The sequence below is a fragment of the Molossus molossus genome, unplaced genomic scaffold, assembly GCF_014108415.1.
Source record: "Molossus molossus isolate mMolMol1 unplaced genomic scaffold, mMolMol1.p scaffold_m16_p_1, whole genome shotgun sequence".
NCBI lineage: Eukaryota > Metazoa > Chordata > Mammalia > Chiroptera > Molossidae > Molossus > Molossus molossus.
Window position 1 is genome coordinate 229,652,188 of NW_023425344.1, and position 19,742 is coordinate 229,671,929.

At 55.0% G+C, this 19,742-nt stretch overlaps 1 protein-coding gene across 1 annotated transcript in view; it reads left to right on the forward strand.

Annotated features, from left to right (window-relative positions):
- Positions 1-19,742, forward strand: part of TMEM63C (transmembrane protein 63C) — a 39,761-nt gene that overhangs the window by 14,140 nt on the left and 5,879 nt on the right. Inside the window, exons 7-21 of the mRNA XM_036277246.1 lie at positions 3,561-3,703; positions 5,100-5,148; positions 6,763-6,871; positions 8,121-8,194; positions 8,764-8,844; positions 8,959-9,082; positions 9,828-9,961; positions 11,260-11,382; positions 11,844-11,997; positions 14,199-14,305; positions 15,273-15,359; positions 16,095-16,160; positions 17,877-18,039; positions 18,274-18,379; positions 18,787-18,954. Coding sequence (XP_036133139.1) covers positions 3,561-3,703; positions 5,100-5,148; positions 6,763-6,871; positions 8,121-8,194; positions 8,764-8,844; positions 8,959-9,082; positions 9,828-9,961; positions 11,260-11,382; positions 11,844-11,997; positions 14,199-14,305; positions 15,273-15,359; positions 16,095-16,160; positions 17,877-18,039; positions 18,274-18,379; positions 18,787-18,954 — 1,688 coding nt within the window. The remainder of the gene's footprint in view (positions 1-3,560; positions 3,704-5,099; positions 5,149-6,762; positions 6,872-8,120; positions 8,195-8,763; positions 8,845-8,958; positions 9,083-9,827; positions 9,962-11,259; positions 11,383-11,843; positions 11,998-14,198; positions 14,306-15,272; positions 15,360-16,094; positions 16,161-17,876; positions 18,040-18,273; positions 18,380-18,786; positions 18,955-19,742) is intronic.

The following is a 19,742-nucleotide window of genomic DNA, read 5'->3' on the forward strand; positions in this document are numbered from 1 at the left end:
TGGAGGTCGGTGGGAAGTCAGTGTGGGGGTGTGTCTGTGAGAATCCCCTGCCCTCACTCCACCCCTCCATCAGGAACACATTATCCAGGAAGGGAGGGAGGCTGGGCATTGCACTAGGCATCCTGTTCGCTTTGAGGACAGTTGAATACATTTACTGAGCAGGGACAAGGAGGCCAGAGTCCCAGTGTGGTCTAGTTGGAAGGCAAAGGGTTAACAAGGCTCACAACACATAGTTCCTAACGAGGAGGTTATCATTGCTCTGCAAAGCGCATCTAGGAGAGCGAGAAATTACTGCCGACCAGGAGGACCGGGAGAAGTATAGTTTTGCGCTAGGCCTTGAAGGATGGGAAGAATTTTGAGCATTATTTGTGGAGGGCCCATCACAAACAAAGAACTGTGTGAGCAAATGTTTGGGGCAGAGATGGGCCAGGAGTGTCCAGACATGGCAGTTCTTCTGATGTGGCTGGAAGCAAGGGTACATGCGAGAGAGGGGCTCAAAGTTTGAGCGGGGATCTCAACTTCCACACTGAGAATCTCAGGCTTTGATCGAGGGGCAGTAGAGAGCCACTGACTGTTTCTGAGCAGGAAACTCAGGGTGGCGTCTGTTTATAGGTAGGAAAATGGGAGGGTGTCGGGGTGGATGGCAGCTGGGAAAGTCTGAAGGCAAGGTGAGCAGCTAAGGGGGCTTTTCCAGGATCCAGGTCAAAGGACGTGGTGACCAGGGAAACAGTGGGCAGGAGGCGTAGGGGAGAGAGGTCACGGGCTGCCGTCAGTGGGTCATGGTTTCCACCTGGCTTCCATCTGGTTGAGGAGGAGCAGAAATCAAGGTCTGGTTTCTGAGGAGACTGGTAATGCCACTGACTGGAAGAGGATGAAATGTGATGAGTTGGAAAAATAATGAGACAGGGCCAGGGCGAGCATGTGAGTTGACCAGCGAGCTATTGAAAAAAAATAGGATTGCAGCTTAGGAGACAGGTTGGAGGGAGAGATTTAGATGGGTGCACAGAGGTTGACGTTGAAGTCGTAGGAGCACACGGGTCACCCAAGGGAACATGACCAAGAGAGGCCCAGGGAGAGTGTAGTTGGGGCAGTAGGAAGAGGTGGCAACCCCCAGGGCCGGTGCTTACTGGGCCAGTGGCTGGAGGCTGCGGAAATGAGAGCGGAGGAAGGACCTGGGCTTTGACTATCTGGGCCTCCACGGGGAGGGCACTTTCAGGATAAGGAGGTGTCCGAGAAGTGCGGGCAGAGAAGGAAGGTCCCTCTTTTGAAGAGGTGGGTGTGGGGGGAGGGAAGCAGACACTGAATGGAACTCGAGGGGCCACAGGTCAGGGAGCAGATGCTTGAGGAGCTTCTGGTGTGATTTCAGAGTAACAAATGAGCACTTGAACCGGGTTGTAGTTTAAGGGAAGAAGTGTGGGTGGATGTGGAGAAAGGTGGATGTTCATTTAAAGATGAGAGAGAAGGACCCCAGAAACTGCAGGCAGAGAAGGGGAAAGGACGCGAGCAGAGACGGGAGTTGACTGTGAGTAGGAGAAAGGTGATGGCTGCACTGTCATGGTGGTGGCACTTCAAAGAGTGACGGAAGAGGAAAGAAGTGGACAGAGGAATATAGACAGACTCAGAAATACAGCTTCCCTGGAAACTGTGAAATAAGCTGCTGAATATAAGCTGGGCCTCGGGTGGAGATGGAGCAAGGGGCCCAGTTCGGGAAGCAGGAGTTGGCAGCCCCGGAAGGGCAGTCTGGTGTTCTTGACCCCTCCAGTGATGGGCGGCTCCCAGGGACCTCACCTCACCTCACCTGGGACCTCACCTCACCTCAGGCACACGCTTTCTGCCGAGTGACCAGATCGCAGCCCCCAAGTCTGCAGCAGGACGCCCCCTGTTCTCCCTGCCCGAGTGCAGCCTTCTCACCAATCCGCGTCCTTAGGAGTCAGTTCTCAAGTCCAGGGCAGGAAGTGTTTTAAAAATCGAGAGCTCTAAATAATTCCCTAAATGGGGATATTGAAAGCCTGGAAGATACGCTCTTTGCAGTACTGTTCAAAAATAAAGCTGGATGCTGGCCTGGATGCTCCTGGGGCAAGGGGGAGTCAACTGTGGTACGTCCACAGTGGAGTGGGGAGGCCACGTGGTGCTGGACATGAACCAGTGCTCCATACACGGAGGCCACTGCCACCGTTGTTACTGTGCAGCCATGAAATACTCAGACATGTAAAATGGTCAGAAAAGGCTTAAGATGAAGTGCTCACAAAAGAACAACACTGCAAATGCCGTTCATACTCCAGTCACTAAGTTAAACCAGCACAAGAAACTGAAGGAAATGAACCAAAATGCTTCATAGTCATTGTCTCAGGTTGGATGAGACTGTAGGTGAAGAATTTCCTTCTGTTTTGTATTTTCCAAAGTTTCTATAATAAATCTGCATTGCTTGTAAATTTTTTTAATTGAAGTATAACGTGCACACAGGAATGTACACAGAAGCTAAATGCCCAACTCAGTTATCACAGAGCAAAGCCCATGCAACCACCGTCCTGATCAGGAGTCAGGACATTGCCCACATCCCAGAACCCCTTTCCTGCTCCCTCTCAATCATCCACTGTCACCTCCCCGTCTTCACAGGTAACCGGCATCCTGACTTCTAACTCTATAGTTCAATATTGCTTATTTTTTAACTTTGTCTCTAAAATCATATGGTGTGTATTGTTTGTGCCTGGCATCTTTCAGTCAACGTTGTATTTGTGAGGTTCATCTCTGGTCATTCATTTTTATCTCTGTAGAGCATTTTATTTTGTATCTACATCGTGTGGTATATCTACATAGCTACAATAGATCTAGCACTACATATATTTCTCACAATTCTTATGTTCATTCTACCTTTAACAGACAATTAGGTTGTTGCCACTTTGGGACTATTTTACGTACTGCATCTATGGAGTCCTTATACGTGTCTCTTGATGCTCGTGTGCACGTACTTCTGTTGGAAGAAACCTAGGAGTGGAATTGCTAGGTCACAGGGTGGGCATCTATCCGGTTTCCGTAGGTAATGCCCACTGCTATCCAAACTGGCTGTGCCAAAGTAGGTACCCATGGGCAAGGGAGAGCTCCCGGTGCCTCATACCCTGCCAACACTTGATGTTGTCCGACTTTCTGACTTTGGCCACTCTGGCAGTGTGGAGTGATAGCGCACTGTGATTTTAAGTATTCTTTCATAATTTAAAGAATTAAAAGAAACAACTGTTTAAAACTAAAGCTGCATCTTGATGTCACGAGTGGTTTGTCCATTGCCTGCACCATGTCAAGCACTCCAGATGTCTGAATGCTCGATTTCGAGAGAGCTTCTGTGTTCCCAAGCGTGACGTAGCCTCTGTCTTCAATGTGCCTGTGAAATCCAGTAAATACATTTCAGGCATAACAGAGGCTCTAAAAAGAAGGGTGATCTTTCTAAACAACTCAGACTTTGGGTAAAGGCGGTAATCTCTCCCTCCCCCCACCTACCTCCCCCACCCCACAGAGCTGTGGCCACACCGGCCCCTGAGGAATGTCCTCGTCTGTGTCTCTTCCAGGAACGCAGATCTGATCAGCAAGTGTGGAGACGATGCCCGCATCTACATCATGTTCCAGTACCATCTCATCATCTTCGTGCTCATCCTCTGCATCCCCTCCTTGGGCATCATTCTGCCCATCAACTACAGTGGCAACGTGCTGGGTAGGCAGAGCTCAGCGGGCCCCGGGCCTGGGCCACTAGCCCTGAGAGTCAGCCTGGCAGGCAGGACAGAGCTGGGGTTCTGGGAGTCTAGAAATCTACAGTTTAATGCCACTTCTCATAACTAGTTTTGTGACCCCTTAGGCAACCTGTGCTTTGGTTTTCTCGCTGGAGCCCTGGACACTGGAGAGGATGCCTCCTTTGTCCCAAGTTTAACCCAGGGTCTGCCACCTAGCAGACACCTAGTAGTGATTCAGTCTAGAACTGCACGTTTATCCATGACCCCCTCCGGCACCTGGCCAGGTGGTCCTGGAGGCCCTTCCATGACGTGTAAAGTCCCTGAATCTGAGTTCTTCCTGTGCCCGCTCTGATGGACACGGACCGTAAGTGCAGAATGTGTCTCACATTCGTCTTCCCCCAGTTGTTATTACAGGGTAAGTCCTTCCGACTAAATAACATCGTGGGTGAGGGCTTGGGCTTCAAAGACAGACAGATCTCGATCCCCCAACTTTGACCCACATCTACTTCCCAGAAAACAACTTTGCCCAATCTAGCAAGTTACGTCATCTTGTATTTGGTGAATCAGTCTCCCCAGGCCTTGGTTTCCTCAACTGTGACGGGGAGGGAGAGAGAACGTGTGTCGAGTGCCTGCCGTCGCAGGTGCTCCGTGAGTAACAGCCAGTATTTCACTTAGGACCGGGAGGATGCACAGGGCTGTGTGAAGGCTGTGCAGCCGGGTGGTCTAGAATAGACCAGGTGTCAGCCAGCTCCACCCTAGTTGCTCAGGGTTCTACCGGTTTCTCCTCGGGCCAGAGGTAGACCCCGGTGAACCCAACGTGGCGCCGAGCCCTGCCGCCAGCGCCACCGCCAGAGCCTGTCTTTCCAGGGTGTCACCCTAACCGGCGTGTTGGCAGTGACAGTGTGACGCAGGGTTTCTAGACACATTTCACGAAACTGGAGATGTCTGAACGGACAGACACTCTTAGCCAGAAACATTTCCTCTGTCCGAATGAGGGAGCGTCCCATGCTCTGGAGTTTAGGTTATTGTCATTGCTGCCAGTGGGAACAGTGTTACTAATCTCATCCTTTCCCTCGTGGCGGGACTTCAGGTTCCGTCAACAAGCACTGACTGGTGTCGGGGGGTGTCAGCCAAGAACTGGGGATGACACGCCAACACTGGTCTTGCTTCGTGGCTGAAGAGCCCCAGTGAGCAGCCCCAGGGAGAAGAGGCCTCTGCTGTTTTTGTCGGAAGTCAGGGACAAGCTCTGGGGAGCGAAGGAAGAGCAGGTCGTAGGCCAGCATCTCTAGACCCTGGCACTCACTCGAGAACCCTGAATTCTGGCACCCCACAGCAATGGGGGGGGGCAGGCTTGCAGTCAGCAACTTTCTTCTCTTTCAGACTGGAATAGTCACTTTGGTCGGACCACCATCGTCAATGTCTCCACAGAGTAGGTACCTGATCCTCTTACCTCCCATTCTGCGGGCTGGGGGTTTGGGTGGGGAGAGGAGGGCCAGCGTGTGTGTCCATAATGGGGGCACTGCTTTGCTGATCAGAAAAGCCTGGTTTCCTTGGGAACCCAGGCCCTCAGGGAGATGCGGGAAGTTATTTCCTTGGTGGGACAGATTCTTGGTGCCTCAGTGTTCCCTGTGATGGGTGGAACCACCCAAACCAGCCACTCCCGAAGACTTGGGAAGATGGCCCTATTTGCTCAGTATGTCCAGTTCCCAATAGGCAAAGACCTCATAGAGAGTAGGACTTTGAGATATTGCTCCCCTGCCCACAGTCGGGCCAGGTAATGGAGTGGAGCATGTGACTCCCATGGTGGGATGGAAGAACCAGGTGCACGCCCCATCGCGCCACTAGCTGGCCCTGGGTCTGGGACACTGCACCCGCCCCTCTAAGCATCATTCCTAGTGGTGGGGGAGGCCAGTGGACATGATCTGTAAGCCCCTCCAGCCCTCATAGTCTGGGAACCATGGACTGTAACATCAGCCCACCCAGTGGGTGGCCAAATCCATCTGTACCGAGCCACAGGGAGCCTGCTGGGGCGCCCTGAGCAAACAGGCCCACAGGTGCCTTGGCTAGGTTTGCCCAACTTCCTGAGAAAGTGGAAGCAGCAGTTCCAATAGGTGTGACTGGGGGTGCACACTCCTGCCCCCCCTCCTCTCCCCTCCCCCTCCCCTCCGCGCTGCACCCCTGCAGTCCATCGAACTCCCCAGTCAGCAGAATGGAGCTGTGGTCTCCTCTCACCTCCCTTCCGGCCAGCTGCTCCCGGGGTGCCGCCAACCCCAGAGCGGAGCTTGCCAGCCTCTTCCCGGGCCGCAATGGTGTGAGGCACCTCCGCCTCCTAACGCCCGTGAGTCGGTCCGTATTGGCAGAGAGCTGGGATGCTCCTCAGAGACCACGTGGTCTTCTCCCCGCAGGAAACCGGATGGAGGCGTCCAGCTAGGTGGGGAGTGCTAGGTGATACCTCAAGCACCCCAAGTGTTGAGGAGGAAGCCAGGCAGCCTTTCTCTCCTCAAACCACTCCAAATAAGGCAGGCCCCATTTCCGAACAGTCCTCCTGGCCAGATGCCGGGGGACAGGTCACGGGAGCCCAAAGCCCAAGTGCCCACTCTTCCTGCCCCAGGGGAGGTGTTGCGGATCTGCGGGGTCCTCCTTCCTCTGGGCCTGCGTGTGACCCGAGTCCCTCATCCCAGAGGTCGGGTAGCTGAGGGGGTCTGAGCCGCAGCCGCTGGCAGCAGGACAGTGTCTAGGAGTGACCTCAGGCAGATCACCTACCGCCCTGACCCTGACTTCCCTAGGGTAACATGAAGACAGTCACATGGCGAGAGTCTAGTGAGAAAATGTATAGAAAGCGCCTAGTCCCACCCTGGGTCTGGCGTAGAGTAAGCGCTCACTAAATGTTGGCTTTCGTTAGTTGAAGCGGGACACCCCCATCTTACCACTGCCGTCCCTTCCAAGGTGCCTGAGTATCTGGAAGCACCCGGGGGGGGGGGGTCCTGGGGAGACCGTGTGGGTGGGAGAGAGGTCTCACCCTCCTGCGTGTTGCTCCTGGCAGGAGTAGGATTCTGTGGCTGCACAGTTTCTTGTCCTTGTTCTACTTCATCACCAACCTCTTCTTCATGGCTCATCACTGCTTGTGGTTCGTGCCCAGGAAGAGCTCCAAGGTAAGTGAAAGACCTACCAGAACCGCTCCCTCCCAGCGAGAGCCCCTCCCCCGCTGGACCGCCCCACTCCCAGCCTCAGAGGCTGCCCAGCTGGGCACGTTCTGCACACCTGTGGACCACCACCTGGCACCCCTGCACAGCCAGCCCAGTTGTGAGTCCACTGAATCACTTCCAAACTGGGTGGTAAATAGCTGCTCCCAGGTGCCTCCTACCCCTGCTGCCCTGTTCCCTCTCCAGGGACCCCTGGACCTCCTCACCATCTGAAAACTCAAAAGTTAAGAAACCCCTGGACCAGCAGGGTCCTGCATCCTAAGTGGCCAGTGCCCCCTGCTGAACCACTGGGTAAATATTTTCACTAGCCTTGCCTACTCCAGTCATGCCCAAGCTCTTTGGTCTTCCAGAATCTTCCTGAGGTCAGAGACCCCAGGTCCTGCCCGCGTGTCTCCCCACTGTCTTGGTTTGGGTTACCCCCACCCCATCTCCCAAGCAGACCTTGAGACAAGGATTTGAGCAGCACTGGTTTGGGAGGTGATCCCAGGAAGGACCACTGGACTGCAGGGGTGAGGGTAGTGGGCCTGGGAGAGAAGACCTCTGATAAAACGGAGCAGCGAGGGACAGCTCACCCCTGTGGGAGCCAGCACCTAGTCTCATGGGGAGCTCTTAGAATCACAGTAAAGCATGTGCCCTGGAGTTTCTCAAGCTAGTGGGGAGCAGTTGGGGGTGTTTTCCCACCAACTCCCTGTCCACCACTGGCTGAGGGCTGTGTTTGGGGCTTTAACTCTTCTCCACCCCTTGCTCCGCACGTGGGCTGGGCATGTTCCACTCTCATCAACTAGAGGAGAGACCCCAGGTCAGGAAAGACTCGGGCAGAGTCCTGTGCTCAGGAGTCTTGGGTGTGAGATGAGCACGCAGGGCTGTGGGCAGACACCGCAGGGAAGAGGCGTGCCCTGCGTGGGCTGGGGGCCGGACCAGTGCAGAGGAACCACCCTGGCTCCTGGGCTCAGCCTTTGAAAGGTTCAGTGGAGTGCAATCAGCTCCTTTGAGGCCATCCGTCCTAGTGAACTGGTCGACTTTACTTCACCCCGGAACCCACACCCACACACCCATGAGAGATGACCCCGAATGCTTCTACCTGCCAGGTGTGCAAGCAGAAGGCCTGCTCCGGGTGCGTCTGGGCCACCTGAAGACCCAGACGTGCAGGAGTCCATGTGAGCACGGTCTTCCTTCTCCGTTTGCCCTCCCCACCCAGGTCACAAGGACACTGATGATCACCTATGTCCCCAAAGACATCCAAGACCCAGAAATCATCATTAGGCATTTTCAGTAAGTGGGTTGGGTGGTCTGCGCATGGAGTGTCCCCTCCTGGTAACTGTCTGGATTCTAATGTGGGTAGGAAGGGGTGAGAGACACCCAGGTGGTGGCTTGCCCTGGACGGGGCTAAGGATCAGCCTTTCAGAATGGGGGAGACCTGGGGCCAAGGCAATGCTTCTAAAGTCAGGGTCCCCTGCATGTCGTGGTGTCGGGAGAGGTAGTGTCCCCTTCCCTCGCTGCTCCGATGACGAGCCCAGGGAGCTCCTGGGCCACAGTCATCTAGAATAGGTCATCTTGAGACATCTTTTATGACCCAAGTTCCCAGCCCCAGGAGCTAATGATCTCCAGCTCTGCCCCTTGGCCCTATTCTGGGTCATCTGGGAAGGATGTGGCAAGTCTCAGATTACCAGGGATCAACCCTGAAGTTTGGCTTTAGGAGCAAGAGCTGGATTCTCCATCCAAGAACCAGGACCCACAGGCAGCTGAGCCACCCAGCCCTGTGGGCTGTGGTGCTGGGCACAGGGTAGGGTGGCACATCCCCGACCCTGCAGCTGGCTCAGCACCCATGTTTGTGGCTGCAGCGAGGCCTATCCAGGGTGCGTAGTGACCAGAGTCCACTTCTGCTATGACGTCAGGACCCTGATTGACTTGGACGATCAGAGGTGAGGCTGCAGCGGGCCTATCTGGACCTGGGGTGGGGGTAGAATGGGAGGATGTGGCTCTGCTAGCCCCTGACCACAAGGCCCCCCAAACCCCCACTGCCTGCCGGCTGACAGGCGCCATGCGATGCGCGGCCGGCTCTACTACACAGCCAAGGCCAAGAAGAACGGGAAGGTGATGATCAAGATCCACCCCTGCTCCCGCCTGTGCTTTTGCAAGTGCTGGAGCTGCTTCAAAGAGGTAAGTGGCACAGGTGTGTAGGGACACAGCGGAGGAGGGGCTGGGACACTGGGTCTCCAGGCTCTGTCCAGGGCTCAGGCAGTGCCCCTCACCCACACCCTCAGGCCCAGGCCCCATCCAGCCTGCTCCGGTGCCGTAGGACCTTCCTCCTTCCTGCTCACCCACCCTGCCAGCCTGTTGAGAATGTAGAGCAATCCAAGGAAGCTTGCTCTGGCCCACCTCCGGTCTCGGATGGGCGGGCCGGAGAGAATACAGTAGGCTGCTGCAGCCTGCCAGGCCGCGGGCTTGCAGAGAGAAAGGACGGGCACATTCGAAGGCAGTGGGCATGTCTTATCGCCTGCTCACTGTGGCTGCAAGGCAGCCTCAAGGCTCGAACCTGCACCCGGGCAGCACTGAACTCCAGTCCAGAGATGGAGTCATCCCCCTTTCCTGAAAATGCCGCCGACACATTCTTTCACTCCTCTGGAGTCCCCCCTAAGTCTCAGTGCACCCCAGCCCCCAGCTATGCCTCACTTTCCCCAGATCTAGGAGCAGGGAGTGAATTTTGGAGTCATAGCCTCTTCCTATTCTAGCGTTGGGTTCTTAGAGCCCACCTGGGGTCCTGGGCCCGGCTTCAGAGGGAGCTGGGGTGGAGCCGAGGCCTCAGGCCCACGGCCCTGGGCTGCCGCGGGGAGAGAGGTCCCATGTCCGGGCGAGGCCTCCCTGGAGCTCAGCCCCCCGCTCTGAGGGCCGCACCTCACCCCAGGTGGACGCGGAGCAATATTACAGCGAGCTGGAGGAGCAGCTGACGGACGAGTTCAACGCCGAGTTCAACCGCGTTCGGCTGAAGCGTCTGGACCTGATCTTTGTCACCTTCCAGGACGCCAGGATGACAATGCAGTGAGTGCCAGGGCTGGCGACTTGCTCTGCCCAGCCCCCAGAGTGGCCTCTGCTTCTCTGAAGCCACCCTGTTTCACCCCCATTTCAGCCGAGGGAAGGAGGAGAGAGCCCTCCAGCCTACAATATCCTGACCTCCTCGGCACCCCCATGGCCGCCTTTGTTCCCCCCAGAAGCCAGCTCAGCTTGTCTCCAGAGACACCTGGGCCCTGGGCTCCTCACTCCCGTGTGTCTTGCTTCAGCATGTGGGTGTCCAGAGTAGCCTCTGAGCGCTCGGTTCCTCTTCTGGGGCAAGATGATGCCCGTGTTCACTCTCCACTCCTCACCACAAGCCGCAGGGTCGGGGTAGAGAGGCTCAGCTTCCATTTCTGCTCTCCTGCTGCTGGCCCCCCTCGTTCATAGCCCCCCTCCTCTGCCCCAGCCTCTGGCTGCCCCATTTTGATAGGGAGCAGAGTTGGTCTACTCTGGAATGTTCTAGAGGCTCCTTAGATCCTTAGCACTGGATCAAATAGATGAGAGCCCCAGAATCAGTCTCTTGAGGATCGTGGGGCCTGAGGAGCCTGGCCGTGCACCCCACTGTCCTGTCCCACCCAACCTTACAAAGGAGGTGGGGTTTACAAATCAATGTGTGCAAGTTTACAAACCACTTGCACTCTCAAATTTCTTATCTGTCCAGTTTGGTTACTTATATCTTCCCTGCCTGCCTCCCGGAGGCTTCGGAAGGGCTGTGTTCTCACCGGGCGTGTCACATGCAGCACTGCACCCGCACAGCAGAGCACCGCGTCTGTCTGAGCCGCCTCTCGCCCTCGTGGGTGTGGGTGGAGCGGAGTGGAGTGCGAAGCCCGAAGAGGGGAGTGTGGTGCCAGCACCTCCCTGGCTGTGTCCTCGGCACCTCGATGTAGTGATCTCCGCGATCGGGATCGTGTTGACCGCCAGCCAGCACGGCGTCAGGCACACAGGAGGAACTCCGTGATTGCTGGAGACTGGTGTTTGGAGGAGGGTGACATGAGTGCCTCCCTGGCGAGCTCAGGGAAAGAGCACGTCTCCGTGTTGTCACTGCTGTCAAGGGGCCAGGACATTAACTGCCCCTCCCTTCGTGGGCAGTCCCTCCCTCTAACACCCCTTTCCTGCAGCAACTAGACTTCAGGAACTGCCCAACTCAGGTGCTGGGAGCCGTGTCCCAGGATTCAAGAGGCCCCAGGAAGTGCATGAGCCCCCACCTGTGGAACGCTGGTGGCATGAGATCCCCCAGGCCCATCATCCTCACCCCCAGACTTCTGTCTCCTTCCCCACCTCCGCAGCATCATGGAGGATTACAAGTACGTCCACTGTGGTATATATCCCCAGCAGTCCTCGGTGACCAGCACCATCAGATCCTACCGCTGGAGGGTTGCCTTTGCCCCACACCCCAAAGACATTATTTGGTAAGACCCTCTGTCCGTCCCCTCTCCTCTGAGCTCCTCTGAGGCAGAAGAAGGCGCTGGGCAGCAGAACGGGGCGAGGAATCGGGCCTCTCCTCCCACTTCATTGCTCACTTGCGGCCCCCACGGGGCTGGGCCATGTCCTCTCCGGAGCACCGCAGCCCCTGCCCAACCTCAAGCCCACCCCACCACACGTATGGAAGGCACCAATTCTTGGGGGGGAAGCTTTCCCTGCAGAAAGAACTTGTCTAATTTTTGGCTCACCTATGCAGTGTATCCAGAGCTTCACAAATGGTGTGGCTGAGGGAAAGGCCCAGGGCCCGTTGCACGCAGGTCTAGGTGGGAGGGGCCGAAGTAGACCAGGCAGCCGGGCCCACGGGGGGCAGGCAGGACAGCATGTGGGCTCTGGCTGAGGGCTGGGACCTGGGGTCCTCAGGGCTTCTCCTTCCTCCATCCCTCCGCAGGAAACACCTGTCCATCCGCCGCTTCCATTGGTGGGCCCGCTTCATCGCAATCAACACCTTCCTCTTCTTCTTCTTCTTCTTCCTCACCACACCCGCCATCATCATCAACACCATTGACATGTACAACGTCACCCGCCCCATCGAGAAGCTGCAGGTACCTCTCTGCTCTGCCAGCGCGGGGCGCCCAGGGCGGTGAAGGGAGAACTCCGGCGGGGGGGATGGGGGCCGACGGGGACACGGCTGCAGAGCCCACGCCCTGCCAACGTGGTGGAGTCTCCTTTATTCCAAAGGAGATGAGCGCTGGTCACTGCCCATCTTGGGGGCTGGGGCTGGGGAGCAAAGGAGAGTGGGGGAGCTGCAGGCAGGTTCTGGGGTGAGTTGGGGTAAAGGGTGGGCCAGTCAAACATGGACTCAGAGGGCCCCTTTAGGTCCGCCACCCAGGCCCACCAGCCGCAGAAGAGGCAGCAGAGAGAGTGACGAGTGTCACCGCTCTGTGCTCCCCAGTCCCCTGAGCGGGGGTGTTTGGGGGCTAGGGTTGAGGGCGGGGAAGAGTGAGGGAAGTTCCAACACAGCCATCTGGGAGGTGCAGGACCCCAACTCTGTGTGGGTCCTCACTTCCGGACACACCCTCTCCAGGATGCGAGTGCTTGGCTGCAGGGGCCATTCCCAAAGTCAGAGGATTCTTCGAACTGACCGGTCCAGAGGGACCAACTGGCCAATCCTAATTCTACAGCCTCCAGGCTGTCTTCATGGGCCTAGAAGGCCTCTTTTCAGATGATCTCATCCCTATTCCAGCAACACACTATACACACGCACATGCACACACACACACTATACACACATGCATGTACACACTACACATGTGCATGCACACACACAAACAGCATGCACACACTATACACATGTGCATACACACGCATACTATACACATGTGCATGCACACACACGCACATGCACACACACTATGCACACACACATGCGCACACTTATACACTATACACATGCGCATGCACACACACTATACACACATGCACACACTATACACACTCACATGCACACACATGCACTATACACACACTCATACACTATACACGCACATGCACACACTCATACACTATACACACATGCATGCGCACACACACTATGCACACGCACATGCACACACACACTATGCACACATGCATGCACACACTACACATGTGCATGCACACACACAAACAGCATGCACACACTATACACATGTGCATACACACGCATACTATACACATGTGCATGCACACACACGCACATGCACACACTATGCACACACACATGCGCACACTTATACACTATACACATGCGCATGCACACACACTATACACACATGCACACACACTATACACACTCACATGCACACACATGCACTATACACACACTCATACACTATACACGCACATGCACACACTCATACACTATACACACATGCATGCGCACACACACTATGCACACACACATGCACACACACTATACACACATGCATGCACACACTACACATGTGCATGCACACACACAAACAGCATGCACACACTATACACATGTGCATACACACGCATACTATACACATGTGCATGCACACACACGCACATGCACACACACTATGCACACACACATGCGCACACTTATACACTATACACATGCGCATGCACACACACTATACACACATGCACACACACTATACACACTCACATGCACACACATGCACTATACACACACTCATACACTATACACACACACGCACACACTCATACACTATACACACACATGCACACACTCATGCACTATACATACATGCATGCGCGCACACACACTATGCACACGTGCATGCACACACACATCAGCACACACACCTGCGGCTGACTTTTGTTCTCCTTTGTCATCTTCATAACAGGCTCCGGGAAGGAGCTCCACAGCCTCCCTGGGGATTCCTTATTCACACCCTCCCCTCCTCGCACCGCTTCTCACACAGCATCACATTAAAAACGGTGTCACCTCCCTGCGGTATGAGACATGAGTGACAGCAGCTGGCTGTGGCCCAGGCTGTCCCTCAAGTGACCTCAGCATAGAAGGTCTATGCCCCTTGGGGATGCCACTTGACCTTGGGGTGTCAGCCTCTGCCCGCCCCCGGTTGGGCAGACCTCAGGCCAGGAAGGCCAGTGAGAAAGGCCAGGCCCACTGTGCAGCTCAGGGGAGCTAGGCCTGCTCTGGGGCTGAGCCAGAGAAGAGTCAGGTGTGTGGGAGAAGGCGGAGGTGGCCTGGAAGGGGAAGGGGCATTCTTGCACTGATGTCTCTCTGCCCTCCTCTGCTCCACCCCCACAGAGCCCGATCGTCACCCAGTTCTTTCCCTCCCTGATGCTCTGGGCCTTTACAGTGATAATGCCTCTGATTGTCTACTTCTCTGCCTTCCTCGAGGCCCACTGGACCAGGTGAGCTGGGACCTCCTCCCCAAGGCCTGCTCTTCCCAGCCCCTCCCCTGCCGCCCCCTATGACCCCAGCCTGGTGCTCTGTCTTTCCATCTGGCCTAAGGGACGGACTTAGATACCTGAAACCATCCCAACATGGGATGGCTGGGTTGTCTCTGGGCCCCTGGCCTCAGGGATGCTGAGACAGGGCCACCACGTAAGAAATGGGGGTCTGAAACCAGGTGTCCTTGGCAGCTCCCTTAGCCCCCAGCTATGCACTGAGGGGGTGGAGCTGTGGACAGGGACACAGGCAGAGGGCACAGATGAGACAGAGAGAGAGAACTTGTTTGGAGAATGTCGGGAAGGCTTCTATGGCCATAGCAGAGGAGCCCATGAATTCAAACTGACTGGGGTTCCATATTCCCACACTTTAAACAGTCGGGAACTACTTCCCATTTGTTAGCCCTAATAGTTCTTTGGTGGCGAATTGGATAGAGAGTATATATCCTGGGGCATGTGGACCTGCTTTGGCTTGAGGGCTACATGGGTTTCTAAAGTTATTTCCTGCACCCAAAGTTCCTACCATCCTACCAAGCAGCAAGCCAGGAAGTTTGCCCTAACTTATCCTTACTGGTCTCTCTTATGGCCAAGAACAGGGCTTATGTTGATTATTGAAGCTCTCAAGGGATTCTGAGTATCACTGATAACGTCCCTTTAACAGATGCCACGTATATGGCACATACACCTCCCCTTCCTGGGCCCAAGGCAGACATCACTAGTTGCACATGCTCTTCTTTCCTGCTGCTCCGTGTCACAGCACACCTCACAGACGGTACCCTTCATCCAGTGTCTCCATGGAGACGCTGTTGGTGTGCACTATTAAATCAATCGTCTAGGCCAGGTAGTGGTCTCTCTTCATTCTGTAGTTTTAAGCCTTTGGTTCTTATCACATCTCACTCACTCATGAATCTTTCTCTTTGTTTCCTTCCAGATCGGGTCAGAATCAGGTCATTGTGTATAAGTGCTACATCTTTCTAGTGTTCATGGTGATCATCCTGCCCTCTATGGGGCTGACCAGGTACCTCGCCTCTCATCATTTCTCCTCTCTCAGCATGTGCCGGGGATCATGCGAACTCTAAGGTGTCAGCCATGAACTCTGACCTCAAAGAGCTTATCATCAAGCTTATCATCATGCCTACCAGCTACCCAAAAGCCCAAGCTGGGGAAATGCAGCCAGTGTACAGTAGAAATTCAGAAGGAGGAGGGAGCACTGTGGGAGAAATGGCTGCAGAATTTGGCTGAAGGAGGTGGCCTTGAGCTGAAAGGCCAAAGGGTTAGGAGCAGGTGGCCCAGGACTAAGAAGGAAGAGAGGCCCTGGCTGGTTTGGCTCAGCAGTTAGAGCATCGGCCTGTGGACCAAAGAGTCCTGGGTTCAGTTCCAGCCAAGGGCACGTACCTTGGTTGCAGTTCGTCCCCAGCCCCCGTTGGGGTCGTGTGGGTGGCAACCAATGGATGTGTCTCTTTCACATCGATGTTTCTCTCTCTCTCTCTCTCTCTCTCTCCCTCTCTCTCTCTCTCCCTCTCTCTCCCCCTCCCACTCTGTCTGAAGATAAATGTGAAAATATCCTTGGGTGAGGATTTAAAAAAAAAATTTTTTTTTTTAAAAGACAGGCGGTGTGGACTGGCCAGCTAGAATATTAGGGTGCAGGAGTCATTGGGGTTTGGGTAAGGGAAGCCAGTGCAAGAAGAATTGACCGCCAGGCGTTCGTTGATAAATTCACTAACTAGAGGGCCTGCCTTGTTCTTGCTTCTAGCTTGGATGTCTTTTTCCGCTGGCTCTTTGACATCTACTACCTGGACGAGGCATCCATCAGGTTCCAGTGAGTACTTCCGGGTGCACTCCCAACGTGCACTGGGGCTCTGCGGGTTCCCACCAGGGGACCTGGGCACCCTTTACCTGCTCACACAGGTAGCGATGGTGCATGCGACACTCTCGTTAGGCAGCCTCTTCACCTCTCCTGTGCCAGTCTGGTAAAGCCCAGGGACCCCTTTCCTGAAGTTTCTGAAACAATTGTAGATTCACATGAAATTAGCCCCCCACAGTGTCCTGGGTTCCCTTCATCCAGTGTCTCCCAGTGGTAATATCCTGCACAACCCCAGCACAGCAGCACAGCCGGGAAACGGGCCTGGAAACAGTGCACACAGCGTATCCAGGTTTTGCCAGTTTTACATACGCTCTGAGTAGATATACTCTGTGAATACACAAAACACCTGGATTACAAAGAATACCAACCACACTGAAGTATAGTTACCAAATATTTTTAAAAATCAAATTTGTAACATGATCTTTGTAATACATTTAATAACAGGACCATGCATTTTAAATATAAGCAAGCTAAAGGTACATTTTTATTGACTTACGGGCATCAGTGGGCAAGCTGATGGTTCTTAGTTGGAAGAAGACTACTAATGGGGGTGGGGGAGGCCTGTGACAAGGCAACGGGCAGGTCGGGCTGAACATCCAGCCAATTTCACTTTTTAAGGTTTACAGACGTTGAAAATCCCAATTTTCGAATGACACCCGAGCTTCCTTAGCTTACTCTGTAGAGAAAGTGCCAGAATTCTCCGAGCTTTCTGTACTTTCTGCAAACTATAGTTACGAAGGAGTGCATCTTTGGCCATTTAATGTCTTGAATACGGTTGATCTATGAGAAAGAAAGATACTGGGAGCCCATGACAACTCTGACACCATGAGAAAGAACAGCTTTTGAAGGAGTTCTGAAGTATGTTCAGGGTTCGCCGATCTCTCTTTTCAAGGAAGTTGACAGAACTGTGTAGATGGGGACCCTGGAAAGCAAGAGGTGTCTGGGTCACCAGTGTGGGAACAGGCAGCTTGGCCATTAGATGGCTGGGTGACTTCTAGTTGAGGTTGGCCAGCTGCGTCAATATGGGTCTGCGGAGAGTTTCAATCACGTCTAGTTTAGCGGCGTGTCGGATAACTAGCATCATTTTGGTGAGCACAAATGGTACTGTAAGATGTCAGCAGGGACTACAGCATGACATGAAAGCATCTTAAATCAGTGGATGACAGACCCACAGCCGTGGCTGACATCGCTGTGGGTTTTTGCTCATGTTCTTCATGGAAGGAAATGCTAAACTGCAGTTAGAGGTTAGTGGAAATAAAGATGTAAATTGTTCTCCATTTAAAGTCACAGGTCCCCCTAAACTCTCCCCATGGGCTCTCCAGGGCCTGTGGGTCCAGGTCGAACAGCCTGCTTTAGATGAAGCCGGCACACGGATCCCCTAACACCGCCACACGTCCTGAAGACTTCTCTACCCTTGCCCTAAAGGGCCCTGTTAACTGAACTGGGCTGGGAGCATCTATATATGAAACGCACGCCCCCCATCTTGACGGGCAACAGGCAGGCCATGGTGGACGTCCAGCGATTTCGATTATTTTTATTTTTAGGGTTACAAACCTTGAGAATGTCAATGTTCAAATATGTGAGCCCCCCTCCCTTGGCTCTCTCCTCCTCCCTCTCCACCCTCTGCCCCGCCCTGGCTGCTGCTGCGGTCTCCACTCCTGCCACGCCCAGGTGTGTGTTCCTGCCCGACAACGGCGCCTTCTTCATCAACTACGTGATCACGGCAGCTCTGCTGGGCACAGGCATGGAGCTGCTGCGCCTGGGGTCGCTCTTCCTGTACAGCACCCGCCTCTTCTTCTCCCGGTCGGAGCCGGAGAGAGTCCACATCAGAAGGGTGAGGGCAGGCTCTCCCCTGAGCACACCCTCAGAGTGTCCCGTGGGAGGGTGTCACGAAGGGGGCCTGCTGGCAGCCCCGAGTGTGGGCGGCATGGTAGGGGGCACGCTGCTTGGACTCCAGGTTTGGAAGGCAGGCTGCTGACCAGCACCAAGAGGACAGATAAGGAGCCACAGGAGCAGCCACGCCAAGGGAACCAGGCCACCTTGGGGTGACTCCTGTGTTCTGCCGTAGGACCAGGCCATAGAATTCCAGTATGGGCGCGAGTACGCGTGGATGATGAACGTCTTCAGTGTGGTGGTGGCGTACAGCATCACCTGCCCTCTCATCGTCCCTTTCGGTGAGTCACCCAGAGCTGCATCCCCTCAGGCTGGAAGAAGGAGTCGAGCCCCACAACATCAGGCCACGTCCTGGAGCAGGAGGACTCCTGGGCTGGCCTGTGGGCAGGGCGGGAAGTGTCAGGACCGCAGCCTGGTCGGGGCAGAGGCTGCATGGTGATTGACATGGGATGTGTGTTGAGTGAGTGCAGGAGGGAATGACTCCACCGAACTGGCAGAATAGGTTCTGGGGGCTCAAGAGAAGATGCTGGTCCCAGAGGCCGGCCCCACGGGACTGCCACAGCCTGTCCTTGGCCCTTGCTGCTCTGACACACTGAATCTGACTTCTTAGTTGTGTGGGGACCTTGGGGTAGCACGGGCCCCGACGGAGGAGCAGCCGCTGAGCGTGGCTCCATCTTCCGGTGCCCAGGGCTGCTGTACCTGTGCATGAAGCACGTCACTGACCGCTACAACATGTACTACTCCTACGCGCCCACCAAGCTCAACGAGCAGATCCACATGGCCGCCGTCAACCAGGCCATCTTCGCGCCGCTGCTGGGTCTGTTCTGGATGCTCTTCTTCTCCATCCTGCGGTTAGGTAGGTACCAGGCCCGCCCAGCCAGGCCCCCACCTGCCCTGTGCTCCATAAGCCCCCCCACAGCTCTGCCAGAACAGAAAGGCCACAGGAGCAGGGCGCTGCTCAGCAGCAAGGCCCCCAGCAGCCTCTCTAGGCCTCAGGGGCTCCCATTAGAGCCCTTGAAGATAAGGGGAGGCTTGGACCAGCGCCATCCAGATCATGTGCATTTTGGTTTACCACCCTCGGGGCAAGAAACATCACATTCCTTCATTGTAACTCGGAGCTGGCAGAAATGATGTTAGCTCTCAGGCTCAATTCCCAGGACATTCCCTCTGGGATCTTACAAGATGCCTGGTCTTGTGAGTTGCCAAAAAGCCTGCAGGATTCCAGGTCTGCCCAGCAGCCAGCTGTTGCCCTTCTCTTGGCACAAAGCTGCTGTCCCTGTTCCCACCGGCCAGAGACTGGAAGCGCTCACACTGGCCTCCCCATCCCCCTTCCGCCCACACTGTTCTCTGCTTCCCCCTCGGGGACACTTGGCCTTCACCTTCGCAGTGGCACGAGGAAGGGAGAGTTCGTGTGCGCTTCCTCCCCCATCACCATGGCATCTGTAAACACTGAGCTCTCAGTCACCGTGTACATTACCCATTCGTGGTTACTTGTCCCCCTGGCCTTTGTCCCTCTAGCCTTCCCCTGCCACCTCACAGATTTCATTTTGATAGTGCTTTTCTCTGAGCATGAAGGACTACATGTTGATTATCAAAAGCAGATCAAAGTTTGAATCCTCTGAAACCCGAGGTCAGCTGCCCCCA